Raw genomic sequence first — 25,711 nt, forward strand, 5'->3', positions numbered from 1 at the left:
GAGAGAGAGAGAGAGAGAGAGAGAATGAGAGAGAGAGAGAGAGAGAGAGAGAGTCTCTGTCTGTCTCAGAGGATGGTTCAGCTGAATGGTGACAGGGTCGGGGGAAAGGTAGGCTGGACCACAACACTGATTTTGGACCAGGATCCGGAAGCCCCACATCCTAAATAAGCTGCATTCATCCGTCAAATCCTGTCCCGAAGCCATATTTGATGTTGTCCTTTCTTGACCTTCTGCCTGCCTTCAGAAGCTCTGGCCCGCATCCAGCATGACACATTTCCTTCCACAACTCCTCAGCGTGGACGCTCTCCTCCAGGAGAAGTGATGGTGGTGCTAACGAGAAGCATAGCCGTTAACGTGTGTTGAGCACTGACTCTGTGTCTGGGTTCACGCTCACACTCGATATCATGATCTCATTTGATCCTAACGATGCCCTTGCGAAGCAGATATTGTTCTAACCACTGCACAGCCAAGAAAACCGAGCCCTGGAGAGGGTGAGCCATTCCGCAGACAGCTAAACAGCTAGTGAGTCGCTGCGCTGGGCAGTCCAACTCCGGAACCCACGCTCTCGGTCCGTTTCCCACTCCTCTCCACCTCCCTTCCTCCTCCTCCTTGTTCCTACCTCCTGGCCTTGGTTGACTCTTATTCTGCTCTCCCTTTCTGCCCAGCACAAATGCCCTCCCCATCTCCCCTCAACCAGTGGAAAAGCTGGGCCCACTGCGTGCAGTGCAGTGTAGGGACACGGCCTGGGTTTAGATGGACCAAATGGCCATTTCCACTTTGCACCTCTCCCTCAGGGCCTGGCCTCCTTGGAAAGAGTTTTGCACTCACGACTGGCTGCTTAGAAAAGAAAGGCCCTTCCTTCTTCTTTCTCATCTCACTGGCAATTACAGACTCCACAAATCATTGCCAGGGTTGCCGGGCCACCCTCAGACACGGCTCGCCGGAGGTGACGCTGCAGGCACAAGGTCCTTGAGGAGTGCCGCCCAGCCGTACGGTCTGGTGAAGGGGCAGAGGAGAGGAGGCTAGCACAGCGTTTCTATTTAAGCTGCTCTCTTAGACCCAGTCTTGTTCCAGAAGGGATTTAGGGCAGCCTAGCAGGATACATAAAATATAACATGATAGCACATTAAAACTGGAGGAGAGAGAGAGAAGAAAGAAAAACAAGGGTGGAGGCCCTAGAAGGAGCCAGCAATGAGGCTCATAATGTATACCCAAATGACCACTGTGTGCACTTCTAGCTACATGGGGTCCAAATCTGGCAGCCTGTGGGAAAAGCTGAGCCTGGCCAGCTACCAGTGCATTCTGTCCCTAACGTGAGAAGTCCCAGGTGGCTCCCGAGGAGGTCGGCCCTTCTGGGTCCTGATACTGGATAGCAGACTTCCCGGAGGTCCTTATAAGGTGGGCACGGTGGTGGGACTGCTCACCCGCTGTCAGTCATGTCCTCCCCCCGCCAGACTCCTGCTGTTCTGGGGGGAAGCAGACGCGAAATGGTACCACGGTGTTTTCCATCTTGGCTTCCATCATAAGATGAGGCTGTATTTTAAAACTTGAAATTGGACGTGCAGAAGTTCGTGGCAGGCCCTCCAGAACAGAGTCAGAAAACCCCTCAGTAACTGGGATGGGCGGGAGTGTGCGTAAGCAGGCGTTTACAGTGCCACGAGAGGTGAGCGCCAACAGGCAGGTTTTACCAAGTGTGGGGGAGCTCAGAGAAGGGAAAAATAATGGGTTTGTCCAGGAAAAAAGACAGGACATTTGAGACAGGTCAGGCATGTATGTGTGCACCAGCGCGAGCAAGTGCTTTTCATGCTTATTTGTTGATTTCTTTATTTTATAAATTTCCAACCCTGTAGGAAAGGTTATAAGAATAGTAAATTAAACACTCACAGACCCTGCATCTAGATTCACCTATCACTAACATTTTATAAAAGTTGCTTTATACTTCTGTATATACCTGTCGTCACATGCACACACACTTTCTTTTTTGTTTATTTTTTTTCACACTGTTTGAGATGCAGTCACATCAGGCTTTAGGAGCCATACAGCCTCTGTCGCCACTACTCAACTCTTGTTAAGACAAAGGGAGCCCTAGACAGACAGTACGTGAATGAATGAGTGTGGCTGTGTTCCAATCAAACTTTATTTATGAACAGTGAAAATTTTGAATTTCATGTAAATTTGAAAATCATGTAAATGAAATTATATGAAAAAAATTTTTCATCCATTAAAAAAAATACAAAAACCATGTTTAGCTCACAGGCTGTATAAAAACAGATGGGGGCTAGATTTGACCTGCAGGCAGTAGTTTCCCTACCTCTGTCCTATATAAATGCCATGTAATTAGTATACGCAGGAAGTTTAACCATTGATACAATATTGTCTCAACTACAGTCCGTGTTCAGATTTTCCCAGGTGCTCTGAGTAATGCATTTTTTAGTTCCCCAGCCCCACCCCGGGACCCACTCAAGCATCGCACATTGCATTCAGTTGTCATGTCTCATTAGTCTCCTTTATTCTAGAACAGTTCCCCCTGCACTGGTTTTTCTCTTTCGTGATAGTGACACTTTGGAAGAGTTCAGGTCAGTTGTTTGCAGAAGGTTCCACAGTTTAGATTTGTCTGATCGTTTCCTCATGATAGACTCAGATTAGAGATTTTTGGCACAGATGATGTTGTATCTCTTTCCTCGTAGACATCGGGAGGCACGTGATGTCGGTTTGCCTTGTCTTTTACCAAATGGTTTTAGCAACTATTGATGATTCTTGCTTGTATCAGTTATTAGTCACAGCTTAAAATGATTTTTAACCATTCCTCTACATTTATTACTTGATATTCTGCTGTTAAAAAGACTGCTCAAACTTCTCCTCCACCTATCCCCCATTTAAAAATTATTTTTAGTATCAGTATAGACTCATGAATTCTTTTTCTTCTTCACTGTGTTCTACTCCATTTGTCATTATTCTTTTTGATGTTTAAATTGCCCTAGATTTGGCCAGTGGGAGCTTGTTCAGATTGGCTTCTTGTTCTTATTTTAGCATTTCCTTACTGGTACAAAAAGATGTTTCAGCCATCTCTCCTAGGAGGTCTGATTCAATTTAGTGGAAAATGGTATTTAGAAACCAGAATCTCTGGGCAATAGGTGTGTGCATTGTTACTGGGGTTTCTTTGCTTCTAAGTCTGCACTAGGTTTTGAGGGATGAGTCGAAATGAGTGGCCTACGGAGTTGGGAACTGAGGGAACACATAATTGTAAGCCGTGGGCAGAGCATGTACAAAGGCCCAGGGACACACATATAATATTGAAGCGGGGAATGGTAATAGAGTATAGTAGAAGTAGAGTGTGCTTAGAAGGAAAAGTGGAAGGTGATGCTAGCAAAAAGCCACTTTTCTCCTGTTCCAAGATGTTATGAATCTTAAGACATTGTTAATTTAATATCAGCTTTTTTTAGGAATAAACATATGTTCTTCCATCCTAAGCTTCCTCTTAATACCGGAAGCATTAAATGTGCCGGACTTGTCTAACTATTTTATAAATGCTGGTGGTTTGGTTATTGGATCACAAAGCAAACCAAAGATTCCCCCCAAAATATAATATGATGGTGAACCAGTCCTGGCTGGAACTGAGTTGGTAATTCTCAAAATCTTTATATTGGAACAAAAGTAAAGCATGAAAATCTATTCCGAACTGTTCAATATTGCCATACAAAATCGCTTCTAACTTGCCCCTCATTCTTTGTCTGCTCAACACCTCTACTGCAATTGTATTTTACACTTGTGTTGTGTTCAGGTAACTTTTAATATTCACGGGGTCCCAGCATTACATTACTTTTATTCTGATGTTAACTTAAAAAGGTCTAAGCATAAAGCTAAATAAACACATTTCATATAGCTTTTAAACAACTATAACACCGTGACAGGTTCACAAATATACAGTGAGCAAGAACTACACAAACCAACAGAATTTAAATTAACAAAGTCACCTTGATGTGTTGGATGATGTTTTATTGGAACTAAGTTGCTGTTTATAAGATAAATATGGTAGTGACGACTGAGACAGATTCTTTGGCCTTAGACATTCCTGTGCTCTTGTGTGCCCTGTGATATCTTTATTTTCTTTATTTTTCTCTATTTGAAACACTAAGAAATCTTTTGTTAGTGAACTGCCATGATGTTTCTTGGTCTTTTCTTTGCCAGAATGCATCGTTTATATATTAGGTTTGTTCTTTTTTCATGGACTCATGTTAAGTCATAATAACTGGTATTGTATTGTCAGCTGTTACTGTGTAACAAGCTACCTCCAAATTTAATGACCGTAGAACAGGAGTCAGCAAACTTTTTGTGCAAAGGGCTAGACAGTGAATATTTTAGGCTTTGCAGACCATATAGTATACTGTCACAGCTACACAATTCTGCCATCGTAGTGTGAGAGCAGCCATAAGTATGGCAGGTTCTAGTAAAACTTTATTTATGGGTACTGAAATTTGAACTCCATATAATTTTCACATGACAAAATATTCTTCTTTTGATTTCTTTGCAACCATTTGGAAATGTACGAACCATTCTTAGCTGATGGGCCATACAAAAACAGGTGGCGGGCCGGATTTAGCCTACAGGCCATAGTTTGCTGACCCCTGGCATAGAACAACAATGAGTTATTCTTGCCCACGTACGCGCTGGTTGACTCCAGTTCGGCTGATTTAGCTGGGAGTGGCTGGGCTGCTCTTCCTCAAACTCCAGTCCAGCGAGTGTGGCTTCTCTCGGTGGAGCCAAATGTGCTCCATGTGTTTGTTCTGGACCCAGACTGAAAGGACAGGGGCTGCCTTGGAAAGCTCTTCTCCTGGGGAAGGCAGAATCCCTCGAGGGCAAGCTCATCTTCACCAGCACATTTCAAGCCTTTGCTTGCATTGTGTGTATTAACATCTCATTGGCCAATCACCTGGCTGAATCCAAGATCAAGGAGCCTACTCCAGATGACTCTGCAGTAGACCCTGCCTTATAGGTGGCTTATAGTAATAAGCTTATAGTAATAAGCCACCTATAAGGCAGGGTCTACTGCAGAGTCATCTGGCCAGAACAGTAGGAAGGGGAGAGAACTGGGACCAGGAATTCAGTCTACCACAGTTCCCAACTCAGTCACAGCACACATTTCATGGTGATTCCTTATATTGTTTTTTAAATGGAAACACTGAATTACAAATTCTTAGAACTTTCAGACCTTAAGACTATATCCAAAGATCCTAGGGTGAGAAACATTAATTTCTAGTAAACGTCCTAGCTTTAATAATAGGGAATTTCAGATTTCCTAGTGTTTGAAAATTCTTCCAGGAGAGGTCTTGTCTGATCTACACCTCTAGATCCTAATTCAGTACCCCTAAACCCCAGAGGTTCCTCAGCAAATGCTAGGGAGGGTTGGTACATGATAACAACAATAACACAATGACTGCTGTTTATTGGGCACTAAAGGATTTGTGTGTCTTAACTCTTTACATCCTCACAACCATAGGATAGGTATTATTATCGCCCTTTTACAGATTGAGAAACTGAGGCTTAAAGGGCCAGGTTACTTATCCAGGGCTTCACAACTAATTGTGGGGCCAGAACTTTAAACCAAAGCTCAAGCTCCTACTCTCCAGCCCTGGACAGGAATGTCTAAATGAACTTGGTCTTCTCCACTTGTATGGAAACCTCCTGTTTCTCTAGGGAATTCTTTTCAAGCCTATGGTATTGAAGAAGATTGTTTCCTTTTTTATTTTGTCCGATTGCTGCTGATGAATATTTGGCAGATTTTATTTTTTAACAGCTTAACTGAGATATGTCACATACCTAATACACTTCACCCATTATGTAATTATGTAATTTAATGATACAGTCATAGATACGCGCAGCTATCACCAGTCAATTTTAGAACCTTTTCATCACCTCAAGAAGAAACTCTGTCCTTTAGCTGTCACCCCACCTCGTCCCCTCCCCTCTCCCTCTCTAAGCCCTAGGCAACCACTAATCTACTTTCTGTCTTTATAAACTTCTCTGTGCTGGACATTTCATAGGAATGAGATCATATAGTATGTGACTGGCTTCTGTCACTTAGCTTAATGTTTGCAAGGTTCATCCATGTTGTAGCATGCATTGTTTTTTATGGCTGGATAATATTCCATTGTGTGGATATACCACATTTCATTTATCCATTCAACCATTGATGGACAGTTAGGTTGTTTCGCCTTTTAGCTATAACGAATAATGCTGCTATAAACATTTGTGTACAAGTTTCTGTGCGGGTATATGTTTTCATTTCTTGGGTATATACCTAGGAGTGGAATTTCTCAGTAACTCTTATGTTTAATTGAGGAACTACAGACTATTTCCCAGAGCAGCTGGACCATTTTACATTCCCACCAATAATATATAAGGGCTCTGATTTCTCCACATCCTTGCCGACATTTGTTATCTGCCTTTTTGATTCTAGCTATCCTAGTGGATGTGAAGTGGTATCTTCACTTCATCCTAGTGGGTAGAAAGTGGTTTTGTGGATCTTTGTTTTTTCTCCTCTGCTTTTTTTCTACCTTGTATTCATTTCACTGTCTACTGGGGGAGAGCCGCCCATGATGAATGTGCAGGTTGTCTACTGAACAGCTCATATCAGCCCTGTCAACTGCTTCCCTCTGCCATGTTAATCTGGAAGACCCTTCAAATCTGTAGCGTGATATTGAAAGTTTGTTTCTATCTATTTTCTCTCCAGTCACGGGCCCCTTTGAATTTGCATTTTTGCTGCCTCCCAGATGGGCAGAATCTCCTGGATAGCTCTCTCCTATCCTTGCCCCAACACCCTTCATGTAAAGCATAACTAAGAGACAGGGTTCGTTCTTGCCCCAGGGCCCACTTCACCGGCTTCACCAGCAGCCAGATTCATTGCTAAGAACAGTGAGGCCATGTATGTTCAGAGTAGGGGGTGGCTGGTCCTGAGACTGGCTCTTAGTCCTGGCAGAACTCAAGGACTTAGGAAGGGAAGAGTTGTCCGAGATGGTTAACTAGGCTCTAGACTCAGACTTTCCTACCACTTGTGGTAAAAGTGTGCCTTTGAGCAAATCACTCATTCTCTCTGAGCTCTAGTTTTCTCATCCATGAAATGGGTTGCTCAATCTACTGGAACATAGAGGGTTATCATGAGCCTTCATGCTTGTTGCACATCTGGTGCATAGCAGGTGCTGAGCAGATCACAGCCAGCCAGCTTTATTATCTCGTTAGCTTCACATAGGTTTCAAGAAAGGCTGAGATTTGTGAGTAAAATTACAGAATGTGAAGGCCGGATGTAGATTTGGGGATGGCATGTAAACATACCTCACTTACCAGGTCTCCAGGGCTTTACTGAAATTTGATAGGAGATAGATTTAAATGATAAAAGGAAGTACCAATTCCATCATCAGTTAAATGGGGAGGGGAAGAGTTCCATAATGGTTTTTGAGCATTTTTGAGTCACCTAGCAAGTTATATATCAATAGTCACCAATATGCCGCACACATTTTGAGGAACCCCCTTCCCGTGCCAAATTCTGTCTGTGGACACCAGGTTAGGAAACCAGGCCTGAATCATCTCAGAGGCCCCCTTCCAACTTAAGTGTTCTTCACTCTATGTTTCTGGGCATAGCAGAGGCCAGAGTTCAAGTTCACATTCAGGCTGGCCTCTTTATCTGTCTGCATTTCCGTTTGCTGGACTGGGAAGTAGCTGGAGAACAGAGGTGATGCTCTCTGCCTCTTGGGGTTTTGGGAGGAGCATCAGAGATGTGATGTGTGAAAGCACTTTGTCACTTGTGAATGGCTTCATGAATCATTTTTGTAACTGCTTTGCTCTAAGAGGAGGTGCAGGGCTGCAAATCAAAATGCTTTATGGATTCGATGGGCTCCTGGAAAGTTACAAACAAATCAGGTTTTTGAAAATCCTGTCTCCTGGTGATGTCACCATTTAGGGGAGCCCAACAGTGAACCTTCAATCACGGCAGACATTCTGTCTCAAAGCCTAATATTCCTCTCTATTAAATGCCAATCATCATGTAGCAAATTTTCTCGAACCAGAGGAAAAGCTGGACATTCAGAGAGGATTCCAGGACATTCCTGGTTGATTCTGACAAGATCATTAGAGGGGAGTTTGTGGTTTAGGTCCCTCACTCTCAGGGTACTTAAGAGTATGGGCTGCACTGACAGGGACCTGAGTATGAACTCCAGATTCCCCAGCATTTCTTCTGTGGCCTCAGGAAGTTACCTAACAGCCTTAAAACTCAGTTTCCTAATCCTTAAAATGGGTATAATAATAATAGCTACTTCATGGAGTTGTGAAAATTCATGAGATGGTATTTCTGAGTACTCGGCACCCTGAAATTGCTCTATGAAAGGCACCCTGAAATTGCTCTATGAAAGACAACCGTTGATGTCTTATTATTGATGCTTTTCTTAATTATTACCGTGGTCAGAAATAGCATTTTGGCGACCCAGGGAGCTAAAACTCATGCATTCACATTATTTTCTGAGGGTCTGTCCACATGGAATCATACAATCTTAGTTTTAGACAGACTTTTAGAGGTAATTTAGGACTGGTTTGCACTCTGAGGAAATTCTTTCTTCAGCCTCCCTGATAGAAGATCATCCAGCTACCACTTAAGTTCTCCTAGTAACAAGAAGCTCACCTCACAAGGCTGCTCATTCTATTGTAAGACTGGTCCACATGTTAGAACATGCATCTTAGGACTGTTCTGCATGCATTTTCCGTGTGTAGAGTTCAGGCTTGTGTTTTTTAAAGTGCATGCTGGTCCTGGTCCCGCCTCCTCTATATGGAGGTCCTTCTCACATCTGTTGATGGCTCTGCTTTCTCTGACCTCTTCCTCTCCAGGCTAAGGGACCCTATTATCATGCTGATCAACCTTCTCTGGTCAGGTCCAGGTTATCAAAGTCCTCGCATCACAGTGCTCAGAGCTTGGGCTGGTCTCAGAAATGCTGAGCTCAGAGGGGCCAAGTTGTTGACCTCGAGGGAGAAGGTGAGGGAGGGCTCCGGGAGGTCAGGCTTCTGTGGATTTAGTCCTGAGCATCTGGCCTTGGCTGGCCAGGACCATCTCAGTCTCAGGACTGGAAGCCCGTATCCTGCTCTCTACTTAGTGTAGCCCGAGCCCATCAGTGACATGTGACATGGTCTACATGCCCAGCATGATCCTACCAGTCCCTGTTGCTAATAACAACCATTTGTTGAGTGCCCTCCACATCAGTCATTAGAAGTGTTGCAAGGTTGGTTTTTACTCTATTTTATAGATGAGGAAACTGAGGTATGGCCAATAAAGTTACCTCCCAAGGCCACTCGCTCATAAGTGATGAAGCTGAGATTCTAGTCACTTCCTCTGGCTCCATGGCTCTTGTCACCCACTAGGTGCTCCAGCTACTCACTTCAAGGTCTACAGATGCTTGTCTTTTCCCCCAGGAGACAGAGGAGCAATCAGAAATGATACTGTAGGGTGATTAGGATTGGTATTATGATAAAGGACAGGGTTCTATGAGATTTCAGGGGAGGGTCCGTGAAGACTAGAGAATCACCTGGAGTAACTGCCCTGGCTGGAAAGCCTGAGCCGCATGTGTTCCCTTTTTGTCTGAAAGTTTTACACCACAAGGCAGTGTAGTCTCATAGACAAATAAAACGAAAGCCTCATCCCCCTTTGCTCTTTCTTCCTCTCTACAGGTAGTCAGAGTTGAGAGTTTGACATGTATCTCCCAGACTGTCTAAGCACATATAAATATAGGCATAGTGGGGTGCTGGTAAATGCTAAATAACCTGCTGGCGGTGGCACGGAATATATATGCCAATTTCTTGGGTGCAAATGCTCCCACTGTGGCTGATTTCAAGCTACTGAATGAGCAGTTGGTAAGACATATACAGTAGCAACTATTATGTAGTATTTCTACTGTACAGGCAGATACAATAGATTCCAGTACCTTCAGGAACATAGATAATAGTAAAATGTAGTGAAATGACTAGGAAGTGGTAATCTTTGAGTATTTATTACCGTTTAAAAAATACAGCTTATTGAATTATAAGTTTATGTAATTTAATTTTTAATAACAGCTGGGTTTAACAACTGGTTCACAAAATTCCAGAAATTTTATGATCGTCTCTCGTTAGCCAGTACAAGCCAGCCCTAGCATACCACTCACTTCCTTTTTACTAAAATAGTAACACTCTATACATTTTTTTTTATTAACTTGCTTTTTCCTTGAAAGATTCTTTATTCAGTAATTCATTCATTCAGCCAATATTGTACTACATGCCATGCGCTGTGTTGGGAGCTGGGCCAGGCCACTGCTTTAATGTATCAATTAAAATACACGTGCTTTGCCTTCTTCAGCTGTGGTCTAGTAAGGGAGTTTCTGAATCGACAAGTAGATAAACTCCATTAATAACAAAAACGTACTCTGTAACTTGGTCTCTAAAAAATATATACTAGGATGTGTCATAGAAATAATGCCGAGTCGGGGACAGGCGTGTGGAGGTCAGAGTGTGGCAGGGGAGAAACTACTTCAAGTTCAGGTCAGGAAAAGCTGCTTCTGAGGAGGTGGCAGAAACTGAGACCCAGAAGGAGAGACCAGCCATGGAACGTTTAGTGGGAAAAGGGTGCAAAGGGATATATTCACTGGGGTGCCATTTCTGTAAACTTTACAAATACGTAAACTAGTTCTGTACATTGTTTTTAGTAAAAATGAGGAGGTTCCCTACCAGCTGCAGGATGGTGGTTACCCTCGGAGGGAAGGAGAGCAGGAAAATGAGTTGGAGGCAGAGATGGTCTTCAGCTACATCCTGGTATTTTCTTGAAGCAAGAAGAGGGAGGAGTCTGGAACAAATATGGCTGGTGGTAATTTTTGTTGTCTCTAGCTGATGAGTACCAGGCTATCGGCTGCATTATTTATAATTTCCGGCTGCTTAAAATGTGATTATTCATGATTATTATTTTTTTAAAGAGTCGGGTAAAAGAGGTTGTAGGCAGTGATCTAGACCAGTGTGAGGGTTCACTCTCAGATCACTGTGGCTCCAGAAAAGTATGAGGGAGAGAGAGGCCAGGAGAAGTTTGGGAAGCAGCCAAGACCAGGTCCTATGGGCCTTGAAGGCTGTGACCCCAAGTATGAGTTTTATTGCAAGTGCAGTAGATGCCATCTGATGAGTGACATGATCCAATTTACGCTGATAAAAGATTCCTCTGGCTGCTTTGAGGAGAATTAATGGAGAGTTAAGAATGACATCAGGGAGGTTAGTTAGGGTCTCTCGTAGTTGTCTAGAAGAGAACTGATGATGGCTTAGAGACCAGGGTGGAAGGAAGAAGTTGTGGAGAGAGGAGCCGTTTTGAAATCTGATTTGGAAGACTTGCTGAGGGATTAGATATTGGGGGCGTTGAGAGACGGAAGGATGAAGGGTAACTTCTTCTTTTAAAACAACAGTTTTATTGAGATATAATTAACATACCATATATAGTTCACACATTTAAAGTACATTACTCAGTGGTTTTGGGTAGAGGTGACTTTCCTTTTGAAACCTGAGTGGATGGCAGTTTCTAATACTGTGCTGGGGGAAATGAGAGAGGTACAGGTTTAGGGGTGAGGCCCGAAGTAAGTTTGATGTGCCCATGAGACATCTGGCAGGGAGGATGTCATGTGGGAAATTCAATATTTACAGGTGGGGCATAAAATAAAAATTTGTGAGTAATGAACAAATTGAGAGTATTGGAATGGATGTGAATATCCAGAGAAAGAGTATAGGTACAGAAAGTATGTGAAGGAAGAAACTTAACTTTGGATGGTGAACACACAATACAGTATACATATGACATATTATTGAACTGTATACATGAAACCTATAAAATTTTATTAACCAATGTCAACCCATACATTTAATTAAAAATAAAAATTAAAATGGAAGAATTAAAAAAAAAAAGATGTGTGTGGAGGGGACAAGGGGGCTTGTCATCCAGATGGACTGAGAGTTCATGCGTTGAGTCCCAGCCCACTCTACCAACAAACCTATTGCAAGAAGAGGCAGACAGACGGAGGGGCAGGGGGCGGGTAGGGTGAGAGAGAGAAGAGAAAGTGGTCACAGAAGTAAAAACAAAGACCCACAGGACTCTAGTCTACAGCAGGAAGAGGTGACCACGACTTTTAGCTCCTGGAGAGCAATATGAAAAAAAGTGCCCCATGTGAGGTGGAAAATGAAACTAGGCTGACTGCTTAAAACAAGAAAGAGAGAAAGAGAAAGAAACACATGGGCTGACAGACTCCTACACATGATGAGCCTCCAGACCAAATCTCCAAAACAAATGAAGAAAATTAATGTTAAAAAAGACAGCCTCCAAAAGTCAACTACAAATGAATTCACTTTAATTAAAATTAAAATAGTAGAGTATTCTAAGAATAGATTTAAAAAAACTGTTTAGGGTCCGTATGAGGAATAGGTTTGACTGTGAGTAACTAAGATTCAAAATAACAGTGGCTCAAGCAAAAGAGGAATTATGCTTTCTTTTATAAACACATTCAAGGCCTGGTGAGGTGGATTTGCTCAGGGAACCAAGCTCGATCCAGTTCATCACTATCTCAATGCTTGGATTATCCTCAGAGTCCAAGTTGGTAGATAGAGTTCCAGCCATCACATCTGCATTCCAGGCAGCAGGATGGTAGAAGGGCATGCATCAGCAGTCTTTTGAAGAGGTTTTCAGGAAGCTAACAAATGACACTTTGACCTACATCGTATCAGCCAGAACTTAGCTAGAGAGAACTCCCAAGAAATGTATTCTGTTATTACAGGTAGCCAGTTGCCCAGTTATAATTCAGGGGCTCTGTTACAATACCTAATATTGTAACAGGAGATTTTATATAAATGGAATCAAATGGAAGCCAGCCATTGTCTTGCTTCTTTTACTCAGCACCATTATTTTGAGATTTGTCCATATCAAGATGTGTATCAAAGACGCTCAACATCATTAGTCATCAGAGAAATGCAAATTAAAACCACAATGAGATACTGCTTCAGACCTATAAGAATGGCTAAAATAAAAATGGCAGTCTGTGCCAAGGCAAGGATGTGGACCAACTGGAATTCTTATACCCAGCTGGTAGGAACGTAAAACAGTGCAAAATACAAATTTTTTTTATGTAAAATATTCACTTTAGAAAACAGTTTAGCAGTTTCTTAAAAGTTAAATGTGATCTAGCTATTCTACTACTAGGTGTTTTCCCAAGAGAAATTAACACATACATATCTATACAAAGATTTATAAGTGCATTCCCTTTGCAGCTTTACTTGTAAAAGTCAAAAACTAGACACAACCCAAATGTCCATCAATAAGTAGATAGAAAAACAAATTATGGCACATCCAAACAATAGAATACTACTCATCAATACAAAGTAATGAACTATGGTACACACATGGACACAAATCTCAGAATAATTGTGCTGAATGAAAGAAGCAAGACAAACTGGCTTCCATTTGATTCCATTTATATAAAATCCTAGAAAATACAAAGTAACGGAAAATAGGTCACTGGTTGCTTGTAGACTGGGGATGGGAGGCATGAAGAGAGGCAGGAGGAAGAGATCGGGCACAAGGGGTCTCTTGGGGGTAATAGAAATGTTTGTTATCTAGATTGGGATGATGGGTGTATATATTTGTCAAAACTTATCAAATGGTACGTTATATGTCAATTGTACTTCAATAAAGCTGTTAGAAAAAGATAAAAAAGGAATGCGACATTATGAACCAAAAAGAGGCAGAATAAGAAAAGATGGATGTGAAAAAGAACCAATTAAAAATTCTGGGAGTGAAAAATATTCATTACCTTCAAAGTACTCATTAAGGAGGGAAGAAAAAAAAAGGAAGATCTTCTACAGATGGACAAACCCTGGACTGGATACAGTCAAAGAGAGAATTAGTGAATCGAAAGAGAGTTCTGAGACGTTTTCCCAGAGCACTGCTCAGAAAGAGCAAGAGAAAAATATGAAGGGGTAGTTAAAAGACGCAGAGGATGGATTGAACTACACACGTATATATTTAATAGAAATTCTACAAGAAGATACTGGTGAAAATGACTGAGAAGCGGTACTCAAAAGCGTAACAGCTGAGAATTTTCTAGAATTTAAAAAGAGATAAGTCCTCATCAAGTAATGAGCTTGTCAAGGAATGAGGAGAATTAAAGTACATTTCTACTTCGAAATCACATAGTGAAACTGCAGAAAATCGAGAATAAAGAGAACGTCTTAAAATTTACCATAGATTATCCACAAGAGAACAATATTAGACTAATAGCAGGTTGCCTGCGAACCTATGGCAACCTTTTTGGCAATCTTCAAAGCACTGAAAGAAAATAAAACTTCTAGGCAGATATTTAATCTGCCTAGAATTCCGTACCCAGCTGAACTTTGATTCATGAGCGATGATGAAATAATGACAGTTTTACAGAAGACCCCGGGTTCCAACCCAAACCCTGAGGCTCTTGAATGTTTAGAGACTAGGGGGAGGAAGAGCCCTTTCAGATCACATATGCCTAGTTATCCGGTGCCGGCCTCTGTCTCTCACGGAAAAGAGAGAAATGGGAAAGACTGGATTTTACCGTTGTTGCAATGGGAGGCTTCTTGGCTATGTTGCTGGGTCTTCCATCAAGACAGCGGCGGGAGATGGAATTCCTAGCCCCAGCTTGGGTTTCAGTCTTGCAGGCAGGCAGTAGCGGAGGGCAAAAGGAAGGTTCTGTGCAGTAGCAGATGGGGGCAGGCCCCGGGCCCTGATTTGAGGAGTCGCCCCGGGACATGAGAGCCCCTTCTAGGGTGGCCCATTCTAGATGTTCTCTCTGTCTTCCAGATTGTGGACAAGAACAACCGCTACAAGTCCATAGATGGGTCAGATGAAAGTAAAGCCAACTGGATGAGGTGAGTCCCGCTCTCTGCCGATTTCTGGGGAGCCCAAGGGAGCATGCTGGGCCTACGGGGTCTCCTGTGGTGGAGGCCCCTGAAGGCCCCAGGACTGCTGTTTGCAGGGTTTGGGGTGTGTCTAGCTCTGGGGAACCCTCTAGCTCCCTCAGCCTTCTATCAGGGGGCTCTGGAGGAGGCCTGTGACCAGGCCAGCAGGTTGTGGGAGACCCCTAAGACTCATTGTGCCCCTGTCTCCTGGCAGTATTCCCACACTGTGGCAAGGTTTGTCCCTCCACTCAGGACTGTGACATCTTTCATAGGGCAGAATCCTGCTGAGCTGGTGCAGGACGCAGCCCAGTGTAGCCACAGAAGTTGTTTAAATGGAGAGGGATGCTTCTGGCACGGTCTAGCTGTTTTCAGTGGTGCTTTCAGCCAGGCATCAGTACTTTTGAGAGTGGTTTTAATGTGGTCCAGAGTTTGGGATAGAAGTTTGCACCAGAAAGATCCTTCGTGGCCAGCCAAGGAGGGCAGGAGACTGGCCCAGGGTTGCCCAGAGGCGGCTGAGCCGAGCTTGCAGCCCTGAAGGCTCCCCTTTCGGTTCGGTGCTGCTGGCTTGGGCAGTGTGCTGGGGCCCTGCCCAGGGGTGTCTCTGGGTGGGTGTGGGAGGTCACACTTGCCTCACTACCGTCTTGGTGGCCTGTCTCTGGAACTCAGGAGCGGTGATGGGGGTTTGGATCTGGATTGGGAGGAAAGGGAGGCCTCGATGGCTGGACCCAGGGGGCACAGCTGCACCGTGGATCAGGCCCTCTGTGAGCATCTGTGCAGTCCCACATCCCATGTGGGCTGGGGACATGTGGATGGAGGAGAGATTTTGCTTGGAAGGAGGGCAGTTAGGGACTTTCTAAGAGGAAGTTGCTGTATTTAAACTCTGAGACTTTCCAATGAGTGAGGAGAAGCTGGTTTGAGGTGGGGGAGGCTGTGACGATGTCTTCTTTTCCCTTCCCTGTGGCCTCATTGCCCACCTGTGCTCCTACCTGAGAGCCTCTGACCAACGGGGCTACACTTTACTCTCCAGATCACTTTAAGAATCATCCTCTTCGTTAGGGCAGCTGTTCTCATCGCCATTTAGCAGGTACAGGAACGGAGGCACTGAGGCACGGGCAGCCCCTGCCTCGTTTGGTGGGGATGGCACCCAGCCCCTTTTCGCATAATCCGGTCAGCCATGCCCTGAGAGTGGCTCCAAGAAGACGATCCACACTCCTAACTGCCTTCTTCTCCCCGACGACTGGGTGCTGGTCTGCTCAGCACATGCAGCTCACCACCCATTACTAAGCACCTACTGGGAGTCACAGCCTGTGCTGGGCACCCTCGATGGGTCGGCCCAGCCTGGCCCTGCACTCCCAGCACTCCCAGGGCTCACACCTTCCACCATGGAAATTGCTATTTCTGATGAATGGAGACACCGACAAGGTGCTCCAAGGGCCCAGATGAAAGAGGAGGGGGCCTTGGAGCAGAGGCCCAGGGTCTTGTTTGAGGGCACTGTGAGCAGAGACACAGAAGTGGGGACCAGGCGTCTGGCGGGCCATCGGGTAGGCTGAACGGCCCAGACCCCTGGCTTGTGCTCCTGTTCTCGGTTACTGCAGCCTGGCTCTAGGCAAACAAAGGAGAGTATGTCTGAGGGCATTCTGGTGGCAGGCCTTTCTGCACTGTCACTCTCCAGGCTCCAGAAGATTTGGCTGGTAGAGCCAATTCTGTTCCACTTTTCTACCCGTCTCTGATCTTTCAACTTGGGAACAATGCTTTACCACAGTCCAAAGATGGGCATTCATCGTCTGAACTAACTGAGCGATCATCTGGCACCCAGAGATTCTGACTTACGTGGCTTGAGATTGAGCCCAGGGTATGGGTATCTTTTAAATCTGATTCTGATGCGCCACTAGTATGGAGAACCACTGCCCTATACTGACCTTCATGCTGCAGTGGTAAACTGAGGCCCAGAGCAGGGCAAGGTCGTGTACTCAGTGGCAGAGCCATCTCTGGACTTCTGGGCCAGTGTTCTTTCTACTTGTGCACAGGGGACCAGGAAAAGCATGGCTTCCTGGGCCTTGCGTGGGGTGGGTTCTGCCGCTGCTACCTTGCCAGCATGGGACCTGACCCAAGATGACGCCAGGGTAGTCACAGCTGCTGGACGCTCATCTCATTAAAGCCTCCAGGACTGGGTTGGGGGTGGTCGCATGGTCTGCTGCCTTGGAGGTGCCCCTCTGGCGGTAGTTGGAGGGGAAAGTCAGTTTAGAAACCTTCCTTTCCCCTTAAAGTACAGCGGCCATTTGTACAGCTCTTTCTTATTTGCAGACACCTTCGCTTGCACCGTCACAGCCTAGGGTCTTGTGGATGATTGAATGGAGTCAGGTTCTTCAAAAATAAGCGATGGGCTGGGAAGAGAATGGGCACTCACATAATGAACATTGACTTTATCTTAGCCCTGTGCTAGGTGCTCTGCATTCGTGAACTTGGTAGTGAACGACCAGGGGCTGTTGTGCCCCCTTGGGGCGGTTGGCAGTGCCTTCAGACACATTTGGTTGTCACAACACTGCAGGTAGATGCTACCGGGTTCTCTTGGGCAGAAGCCAAGGATGCTGATAAACCTGTACTGCCCAGGACATGCCGCTCCCCGACTAACAAAGAATTTTTAGTCCCAAATGCCAATAGTGGCGAGATTGAGATGCCCCTGCGTGCAGTCCTCCGGGAAACCTGGGGAGTGGCCGTGGGATCACCACCCTTGTTTTACAGACATAGGGTTGCAGAGGAGACTCGGCCTGTAGTCCTGGGTCTGTCTGAGCGTAAGGTCCGGGCCTCGGCCTTGCTCACCTGCCTCCTGGGCCGAGGTGTTCTGGGTGGGGGTTGGGGAGGAGGCAAGAGCCGAAGGGTCTTTGTGCCCCTGGCCTTCCGCTGCAGTTTCAGCAGAAGCCAGAAGAGTGATTCGGTTCTAGGTCTCCCTCCACACCCTGGGTTTCTCTCTCGGGTGGACCTTTTGGCACTAGTTAACTGTAGACAGAACCACACTGTGGAGATACCGAGTTCCAGAGCCTGAGCAGGTACCAGGCCAGAGGTCGGGAAGGGCCGCGCTGTCCCCTTGTCTGGGACCCCTGGCTGCTCTATGCAGATGGAAGCCGAGGTCATTCCTGGTCTCCATCACAGTGGAACTTGTCTCCCAGTGGGCACTCATGGGCTTCTCGCATTCTACCCACGAGCTGTCAAACGGCCACAGCAGCCTACGCCAAAAAGGAGCTGCTGCCGGCCAGCGCTCCAGTTGGAGGGGAAACTGCACACGCCCAGAGGTGGGGGCTCGGTGAGGACAGAGAAGAGAGCCATGGGACAGAATAAGCTCTCTGTGATCATACCCTAATTCTGGGCGTCACCATCGAGGCCACACACCACGAAAGGCCACTGTGAATAGTCTCCCTGTTTAACTGTTTCCCCCCAAGCCATTTACAGAAGCGGTGGCCTAATCCTAACCCCAGTAAGCATCTTTTGTTCCTGTTTAGGGCTTTAAAGCTCTTTTACATCCTTGTGCCTTTCCCTCCTTAGTGACAGTCCCCGGGGTCGGTATGGTGGTCCTTCCTGTTCCGGATCGGGAGCATAGGCTGGGAGAGGCCAAGTGAACTGCCCTGATGGCACAGCTAGTCAGAGGTCAGGCAGGGCCTGAAACCCGAGGCGGTGGCCTCAGTCCAGTGCCACCGTCCGCGTGCGCCGCCTCGCACCCCACCCTCCGAGGGGTAGTGGAAAGGACCTCTCAGTAGGAAGAGGGTGTGGTGGTGGCGTGCGGGCAAGGGTGCCCCGGTGCCTCCTGGCTCCCCAGCTGGGGGCCGGCATTAGGAAGGAGGACCACCCGAACTGACGGTCATTTACCCAATTGTGCTTTGTGGGATATTCAACCCAAGGAATGTGGCGCCCCTGGCCGAGCGTAAGCGGAAGCCCAAGTTCTCCAAGGAGGAGCTGGACATTCTGGTCACCGAGGTGACCCACCACGAAGCAGTTCTCTTTGGGAGGGAGACCATGCGGCTGTCCCATGCCGACAGGGACAAGATTTGGGAAGGCATAGCTCGGAAAATCACCTCCGTCAGCCAGGTCCCCCGCTCCGTCAAGGACATTAAGCACAGATGGGATGACATGAAACGGAGGACCAAGGACAAGCTGGCCTTCATGCAGCAGTCCCTGTCAGGCCCCGGGGCTGGGGGCAGGGCCCCCGCCATCGTGCTCACTGCCCACGAGAGGGCCATCGAGTCAGCGCTGCTCACCGCCCGCTCAGGGCGCAGCTTCCCCAGGGGAGAACTGGACGGCACCGACAGCCCTTCGACCAGCTGTGAGTACCACCTGTCGCCCCTCCCCAGGCTCTTCCTACGTGCTCCCCGGCCTCCTCCTTGGCTCGTTCCCAGCCGCTCGCCTTCTCTTTCTCTCCTGTCCCTCTCCGTCTTGCCCGTCTTTCCATTCTTCCCCCTTTGTCCCGCTGTCTCCTCCACCCCTTTCCGTTCATTCATTCTAGAATATTTCCTGAACACTGTGCCAAGAGTTGTGCTGGGAGCTGGGAAGACAGAGTTGTGTATAAAACCTACACCGGCCCTGCTCTCGGGGAGTTCCTAGGCTCGTGGGAATAGACAAACTTTAAGTAAATAATGGTGCAAGGAAATTTATAATAAAAGAATGAAGACCAGTACACGGAGTCCCGAGGGCTGACTGCATGAGTGTGCAACCCATGCCGTCGCTTAGGGCCCTGAGCTCACGAGGGCTCCACACGGGCTGAAAGGCTCTGCTGTTCCCTTCCCCAAAACTCATGAACAAAGTGCCCTGCACTTTCATGTTGCATTTGGCCCTGCAAATGATGCAGCCTCCCTGTCTGAGGGCAAGCTGTGGTGGGTCAGGCTCTCCACCAGGGGCTGGGGCAGGCTCTCTGGAGAGACAAGCGAACTGAGATGCAAAGGGTGAGTAAGAGTTAACCAGGCTTGGGGCCGCATGAGGCGCAGAGGAGGGGAGAGGAGCAGAGCGCCTCGCCGGCTGAGAACAGCATGTACAAGGCCCCGCATCAGGAAGGCGCTTGGCACGTTCCAGGAACAGAGAGGAGCCAGGGAAGACCAATGGAGCAGGCGAGGGGGAGGGGGTGTGAGAAGAAGCCAGCCAAGTCGTCAGGGCCCGGGCCACAAAAAGAGCGACTAGTCCTCTCTCCCTCTCTGTCTATTCCTAACGTCTTTATTTCTGTGTTATTTTCTGCACTCCTGTGCCATGCTGCCTCCTCCTGCCTCTCGCTGCCTGCCCCAAGGCTGTCTCTAGGATCTCGCTCTCTGTGCTCACGTGGTCCCCCCGCATTCACACGGCCCCCACAGCACTATTTTCCTCTTTCTCCTCTGCTCGCTGTGTCTCAGGACAGACTTTGATGCCAGGGGCTGGGGTGCTGGATTTCTGGCCCAGTCCTGTGTAGTTCTAAGCTGGGGCTACAGTTCTAGTTGGGCTCACCAGAAGGGGGAGCAGTCGAGGCCTTTCTGCGCTGGGGCTGCACCCGCTTGGGTTCTGTTTCCGCACACACCCGCCCCTCACCCTCAGCCCACAGTCCCAACTGGAGGCCATCTGGCCTCTGAGACTGAGCAGGGCAGGAGGGCTCCAGGGAAGCCGGCCGCTGGCCAGCCCGCAGGACCGTGGTTCACAAAGACTCGGCCCGCCCTTCCAGGCCCCTTGCCACTGGGATCTGCTAATTTCCTGTTTGGCCAGGGCTCCTGACAGGTGGCCATTCAGACTCAGATTTTTAGGACTGGGAAGGAACGTGGAGACCGTCTAGTCTGACTTCCTTGCTACCCAGATGAGGAGGCATCTCAGCTCCAGAAACAGAGGTGGCTCCAGAACCAAGGCTCGAACCCAGGTCTGCAGGCTCCCAGTGTATCATCGTTCTGCTAAATTTCAGGATGATTCCACCCATTTATGAGAAAAAGAAGGGGGCCCAGTACCCGGTGAAGTCTGTTCCCTAAATCCTGCCCCGCTCACTTTTTCTGTCTCTCTGAGACCGAAGGTAATGAGGTTAGCAAATGTGACCTGGGCTGGGCAGGGGGCCCAGGATCCTCCACCGCCGGCTGGGCCAGCCCCCCCTCTCCTTCCCCACCCGTCGGCCAGCTGCTACAGCACTTGGCCAGGGGCGTGGTGGAAAGAGGCCCTGGAAAGGAGGGACTAGCATCACCTCAGCCCTGTTCGCTCCTTCCATCCCTGCCACTCCTGAATGGGTGTCCCCAATTTAAGGAGGATGCCGCTATCCCACCAAGAAGGGTCATGAGGCATTAGGCCCAACTGAGACCCTGGACCCCTTGGGAGGCACTGGGCCAGGGCCAGATGAAGCTGTCTGTTCTCCCATCACCTCCCTGGAGATAGTTTTGAATTCGGCCTCTCAGGTACAGGCAGGGATAGTGTGCCTGTAAGTAGGGTCAGCTTGTATATTTTTTATTTCTTCCCTAGGGCTCAGCTTATATCTCTTGATCACAAGATTGCTGAGATCTGTATATGCAGGGTCTGGGCCTCTCCATGCAACTGACTGCAAGTAACTGTCTGATGGTCCCTCCATGCACTCCTGGGTGGAAGCCATATGTCTGTCCAGGAAGCGCATCTTGTGGGACCAAAGGGGGCCTGTCAGGGCTGGTTGCAGAGATAGAAGCCCTTCGCAGCTCCGTTCAGGCTTCTGTTCTGGCACAATCCCTTGCCTCTCCTCTCCAGCCTGTCAATGTCAGCCCCAGTCCCTCTTTCCCCAGCGGGGACTAAAAGTTGCAGATTCCAGCAAGGCCACAAGGGGGCCCCAAGCAACTCAGAAATGGCCACAAGGAGGCTGGAACTCAAGAGTGGCATCATAGTTCCTTCGGGCAGGTGTCCCTCGTTCTTGCCAAGTGCCTTCGCATCTGTTCTCTGTGTCGTCGTCTTAAAAACCCTGCTAGGTGGGCAAGTGGTTCAGGAGGTAGAGCAGTGATTATCTTTGCTTTTCAGAAACCGAGTCACAAATGAAGAGAGTGATTGGGTTGACATGCTGTCACTGACATCTCCAAGTCCCCTGTCCTGGGCTCTCCCGCCCTAGACTGCCACTGTTCCCATGAAAGACAGTTGACCTGGGCATTGCTCATGCTCAGACCTCTCCCCAGGAGTGCCTGGCCCACACACCTCAAGGATTTGGGGAGCAGGTGTTTCTTCATGGGTGGGTGGGCAGTGGGCATGCACCAAACTAGGCGGAGAGGCGGCTGGGGAGGGGGATGCTCGGGTCATTGTGGAAGGTGGATCCAAGCCCAGGGTGTCCCCTTCCTCCCCGTTGTAATCGTTTGCCCTTCTTTGTTTCTGTCTCCCAAGATGATGAAGATGAGGAGGCACCTGGGCCCTCGAGGCAGCCTCTGCGGGTGCCGCTGCAGCGGTCACTGGAAGAAGAGACCCGCCTGGCCAGGCCTACCCTTCTCCGCTCATCCTCCTCTTCAGACCAGTCTGAGACAGTGGGCCCCAAGCCGGAGCCCCTGCACCGGCCCTCACCCCAGGCCCAAGCCACCTGCAGGATCCCTCGGTCGCACCCCAGCTCGTCCAGCACGGGCCTTGACTGGCAGCTCCTCCATGCCCACACCCAGCAGACTGAGCTTTTCCAGCAGTTCTGCCAGGAGCTGGTGACCGTGCATCGGGACATGGCGAACAGCATGCACATGATTGGTCGAGCTATGGCCGACCTGACCAGCCGAGTCAGTCAGATGTGCCAGACGCTGACAGAGATCCGGGATGGGGTTCAGGCATCTCAGCGGGGGCCAGCCGGGGCAGCCCCCATGGGCTCTACCCACCAGGCTGAGGCTCCCTCATTGGAGCCCCCACAGGCTCCCCCAGCGCCAGCCCCAGCACCAGCTCCCGCACGGACTACCAGGTCTCGGAAGAGAAAGCACAATTTCTAACCTGGCCAGTCTGCACTAGGAGGAAGAGAGATGGAGGAGGGGTGTCTGGCCTTGAGACAGGAGCCAGTCTCTCGTGTCCAGGACCGATGTAGGATTCTGGGGGGCTGTCATCTCCTCAACGAGTGCAGCTTGGCTGCCCTGTGCTCTAGCAGAGCATATATTCAGGCCCACTCTCTCATCTTTGGCAGATGCTCGAGATGCAGGAAAAGCTCCCTGCTTGATGCTTGCTTGGCCTGGAGGGTCAGCCTCCTCTTGGTCTGCACCCCATGGCAACAGGTCTTGCAGGGAAGATGGTATCAAGCGTGGAGAGCATCTGAACAGAACCCTGCTTTCCATCCTCAGGGCTGCTGCATCAGCCTCCTAGGCCCTGATTCTGCTGCTTTCGGAGGGGGCAAGGCCTGAGGATGAGCAGGTGGAGCTCAGCCCTTCCAGGAGGGCTCTGTCCTCCCCTCCCCCAGGGCTCTGACCCTGGCGGGTGGTACCCCTGCCTTGGCCTTCTGCTTGTCCTCCTGTGTGCCTGTGCTCAGCTGCTGTGCTTGCCTTTTGTGGAGTGGGGAGAAGAATGGGATGATGTCGGAGGAAGAAGAAGACTACCTTACCTGGCATTCTTAGTGAGAGCACTGGATGCTTTTCCCTGCACTTACAGGTGGGCGATCTCAATGGGTTCTCAGGACAGCCGAGAGGCAGCTAAGGCAGGTATTATTATCCTCATGATTGCCATCATCATCTGCATTTCATAGATGACAAGTGACACAGCAGTTAGTGAAGGGGACAGGACTGGAAGCCAGGTCTGTGGATTTTTCCAGCTTCCCTGTGGGAGGCTAGATCTGGAATTGGGTGGGGTGTTGCTCCTTTCCTGCCCCTGCCTCAGCTCTCCTGGGTGCCGGGGCATGGGGAAGCAGCAACACTTAGAAGGTGAGTCTCCCCATCCTGCCCCTGGCACAAAGACCGACAGCCAATGTTTGGGGGTAATCAGGGCCCCAGTCTTGGGACCCGGAAGGAGACCCCTCCTCTGGCTTTGAAAAGAACCCAGAGCCCAGGTTCCAGCATGCCTCGCCTCTGCTTGCCTTGGCTGCATATATGCATCGGCTACACAGATCTGTAGCTCCATGTTTCATTTCGGAGTGTGGGGAGATTGCCAGGTTCTTAGAGTTAGGGAGGGAGGTGAGGGGTGGCGGATGCAAGCTTAGCGCTGACATGGGTGCAGCTCAGCTCTGTGTCCTCTTTGCTTCCTGGCCTAAGGCTCGCCCTGGCAGAAACTCTCATACCCCAGCCCTCCACCCTCCCACGCCTACTCCCGGAGCCGCGGAGGGCCTGGGAGGACTGCTGTACCCAGTGCCTGCCTAGCCATTCCCGGAGTGCCGCTTCTAAACCCAGACCAAGCTTTATCCCTCGTAGGGAGAATAGAAGGGCAACTGCAGTGTCCTTATGGCCTTGGCTTCATGTCCCCATTCTGTGGTTCTTTGGGGGTTCCTGCTCCCCCAAACCGAAAACTCCCCTGTCCGACAGCCCAGTGGCTTGATTATTGCCTGTCATTGCCCTGCCCTCCGATGCTGGAATCAGATTGCCTTCCCAAGTATTTTTGTTAAGATGGCAATAAAAAGAAATTGATCTCACACTTGGAACACACCCAGTCTCCAGGATCTTTCTTTGGTGTATATTCTTTTTTCGCTGTCCGTGAAAACCTCAAGGCCCCCAGAGCAGGGGTTGGATGACGGAGGGAAAGCATGCTAGTGAGAGGGACTCTGGTGCCCCTGGCATTTCCCAGATGCCGTAAGCTCTCAGATGCCCTGTATTCGGCACCTTGCTAGGTCCTTTGAGGACAAGAAAGGAAGTGATGGGCTGAGGGGAACAAAGCATCCGCATATGGAACTGTTCAGCTATACTGAATTTCTCTTCTCAGGAAAAGTGAGATATTGCTAAATGAATTTTTCCTTTTGTTCCCCAAAAGTAAATTAGGGGTCCTGGAAAAAAAAATCACCACTTCTGGCAGGAGACTCCAGAAGGGTCAGGGGCTATCTATCTGCCATGTACCTCAGGGACTACCCTGAGGCATGAGCCTTTTTTTGGACACCTCCCCGCTGATCCAGGTATCTGTCTGTCACAGGCAAGGCCTTGCCCACTAGATCTGAGACTTCTCAAGGGTAACCGAAGCGGCTTCCTCTGACTCCTCTTGGGGTCTCAGCAGAGAGGGGACCTCCTAACAGGTGCATTGCCCTGGCTTTTACTGCCAGTCACACAGAGAGGTTCTCCCAAGCAGGTGATCCCCAAGTCCAGACAAGGGATTTATCCCCTTTCTGGAAGGTTCCAGCCTCTCTTTACCTCTTGGAATCTAGGTCATCCTTTCCCATTCTTCGCCAAAAATCAAGATTCCAATTTCCAGGAGATGCGAAATGCTGCGAAACCGGGCAGGGGGTCTTTACCGTCTAAGAGGAGGTGCTAGGAGTGACAGGCTGGCCTCTCCCTCTGGCTCATAGGAAGGAGGGGGCCAAGTTGGATGCAAAGGGGACAGAGAGATGAAAAGACTGGTCAGCTTTGGATGGAAAAGATTCCAGTTTCTTTTTCTTGGCTTCAGTGGGGATTGCGGGACTAGCAAGTCAAAACAGGAAGGTGAAATGGGGCCGGTGGATAGAAATAAATGGGCAGCCAATTTTAGCCTGAGATAGGGAAGTCCCTTCTGAGAGTCTGAGGCCTCCAGCCTCACCAGGGGCTGGCTGGGTGCTGCATGACCCAAAGACCCTCCCAGCCCGGAAACCTAAATGCGTCGGGGAACACAGAATCTAGCCCTCTTCCTCGGCCGGTCTTTTCCCATTTCTGCCTCTGTGACCAGTGCAGCTTCCTTTCCATTGGAGACATACCCA

General features: G+C 48.4%; 1 protein-coding gene across 4 annotated transcripts in view; it reads left to right on the top strand.

Annotated features, from left to right (window-relative positions):
• Positions 1 to 25,711, top strand: part of PRDM11 (PR/SET domain 11) — a 46,592-nt gene that overhangs the window by 7,681 nt on the left and 13,200 nt on the right. For all 4 annotated transcript variants that reach the window (XM_015586422.2, XM_015586423.2, XM_025044136.1 and 1 more), the window contains one exon: positions 14,858 to 14,925. In XM_015586422.2, the coding sequence (XP_015441908.1) occupies positions 14,858 to 14,925 (68 nt within the window). The remainder of the gene's footprint in view (positions 1 to 14,857; positions 14,926 to 25,711) is intronic.

The sequence above is a fragment of the Pteropus alecto genome, unplaced genomic scaffold (assembly GCF_000325575.1).
Source record: "Pteropus alecto unplaced genomic scaffold, ASM32557v1 scaffold71, whole genome shotgun sequence".
NCBI lineage: Eukaryota > Metazoa > Chordata > Mammalia > Chiroptera > Pteropodidae > Pteropus > Pteropus alecto.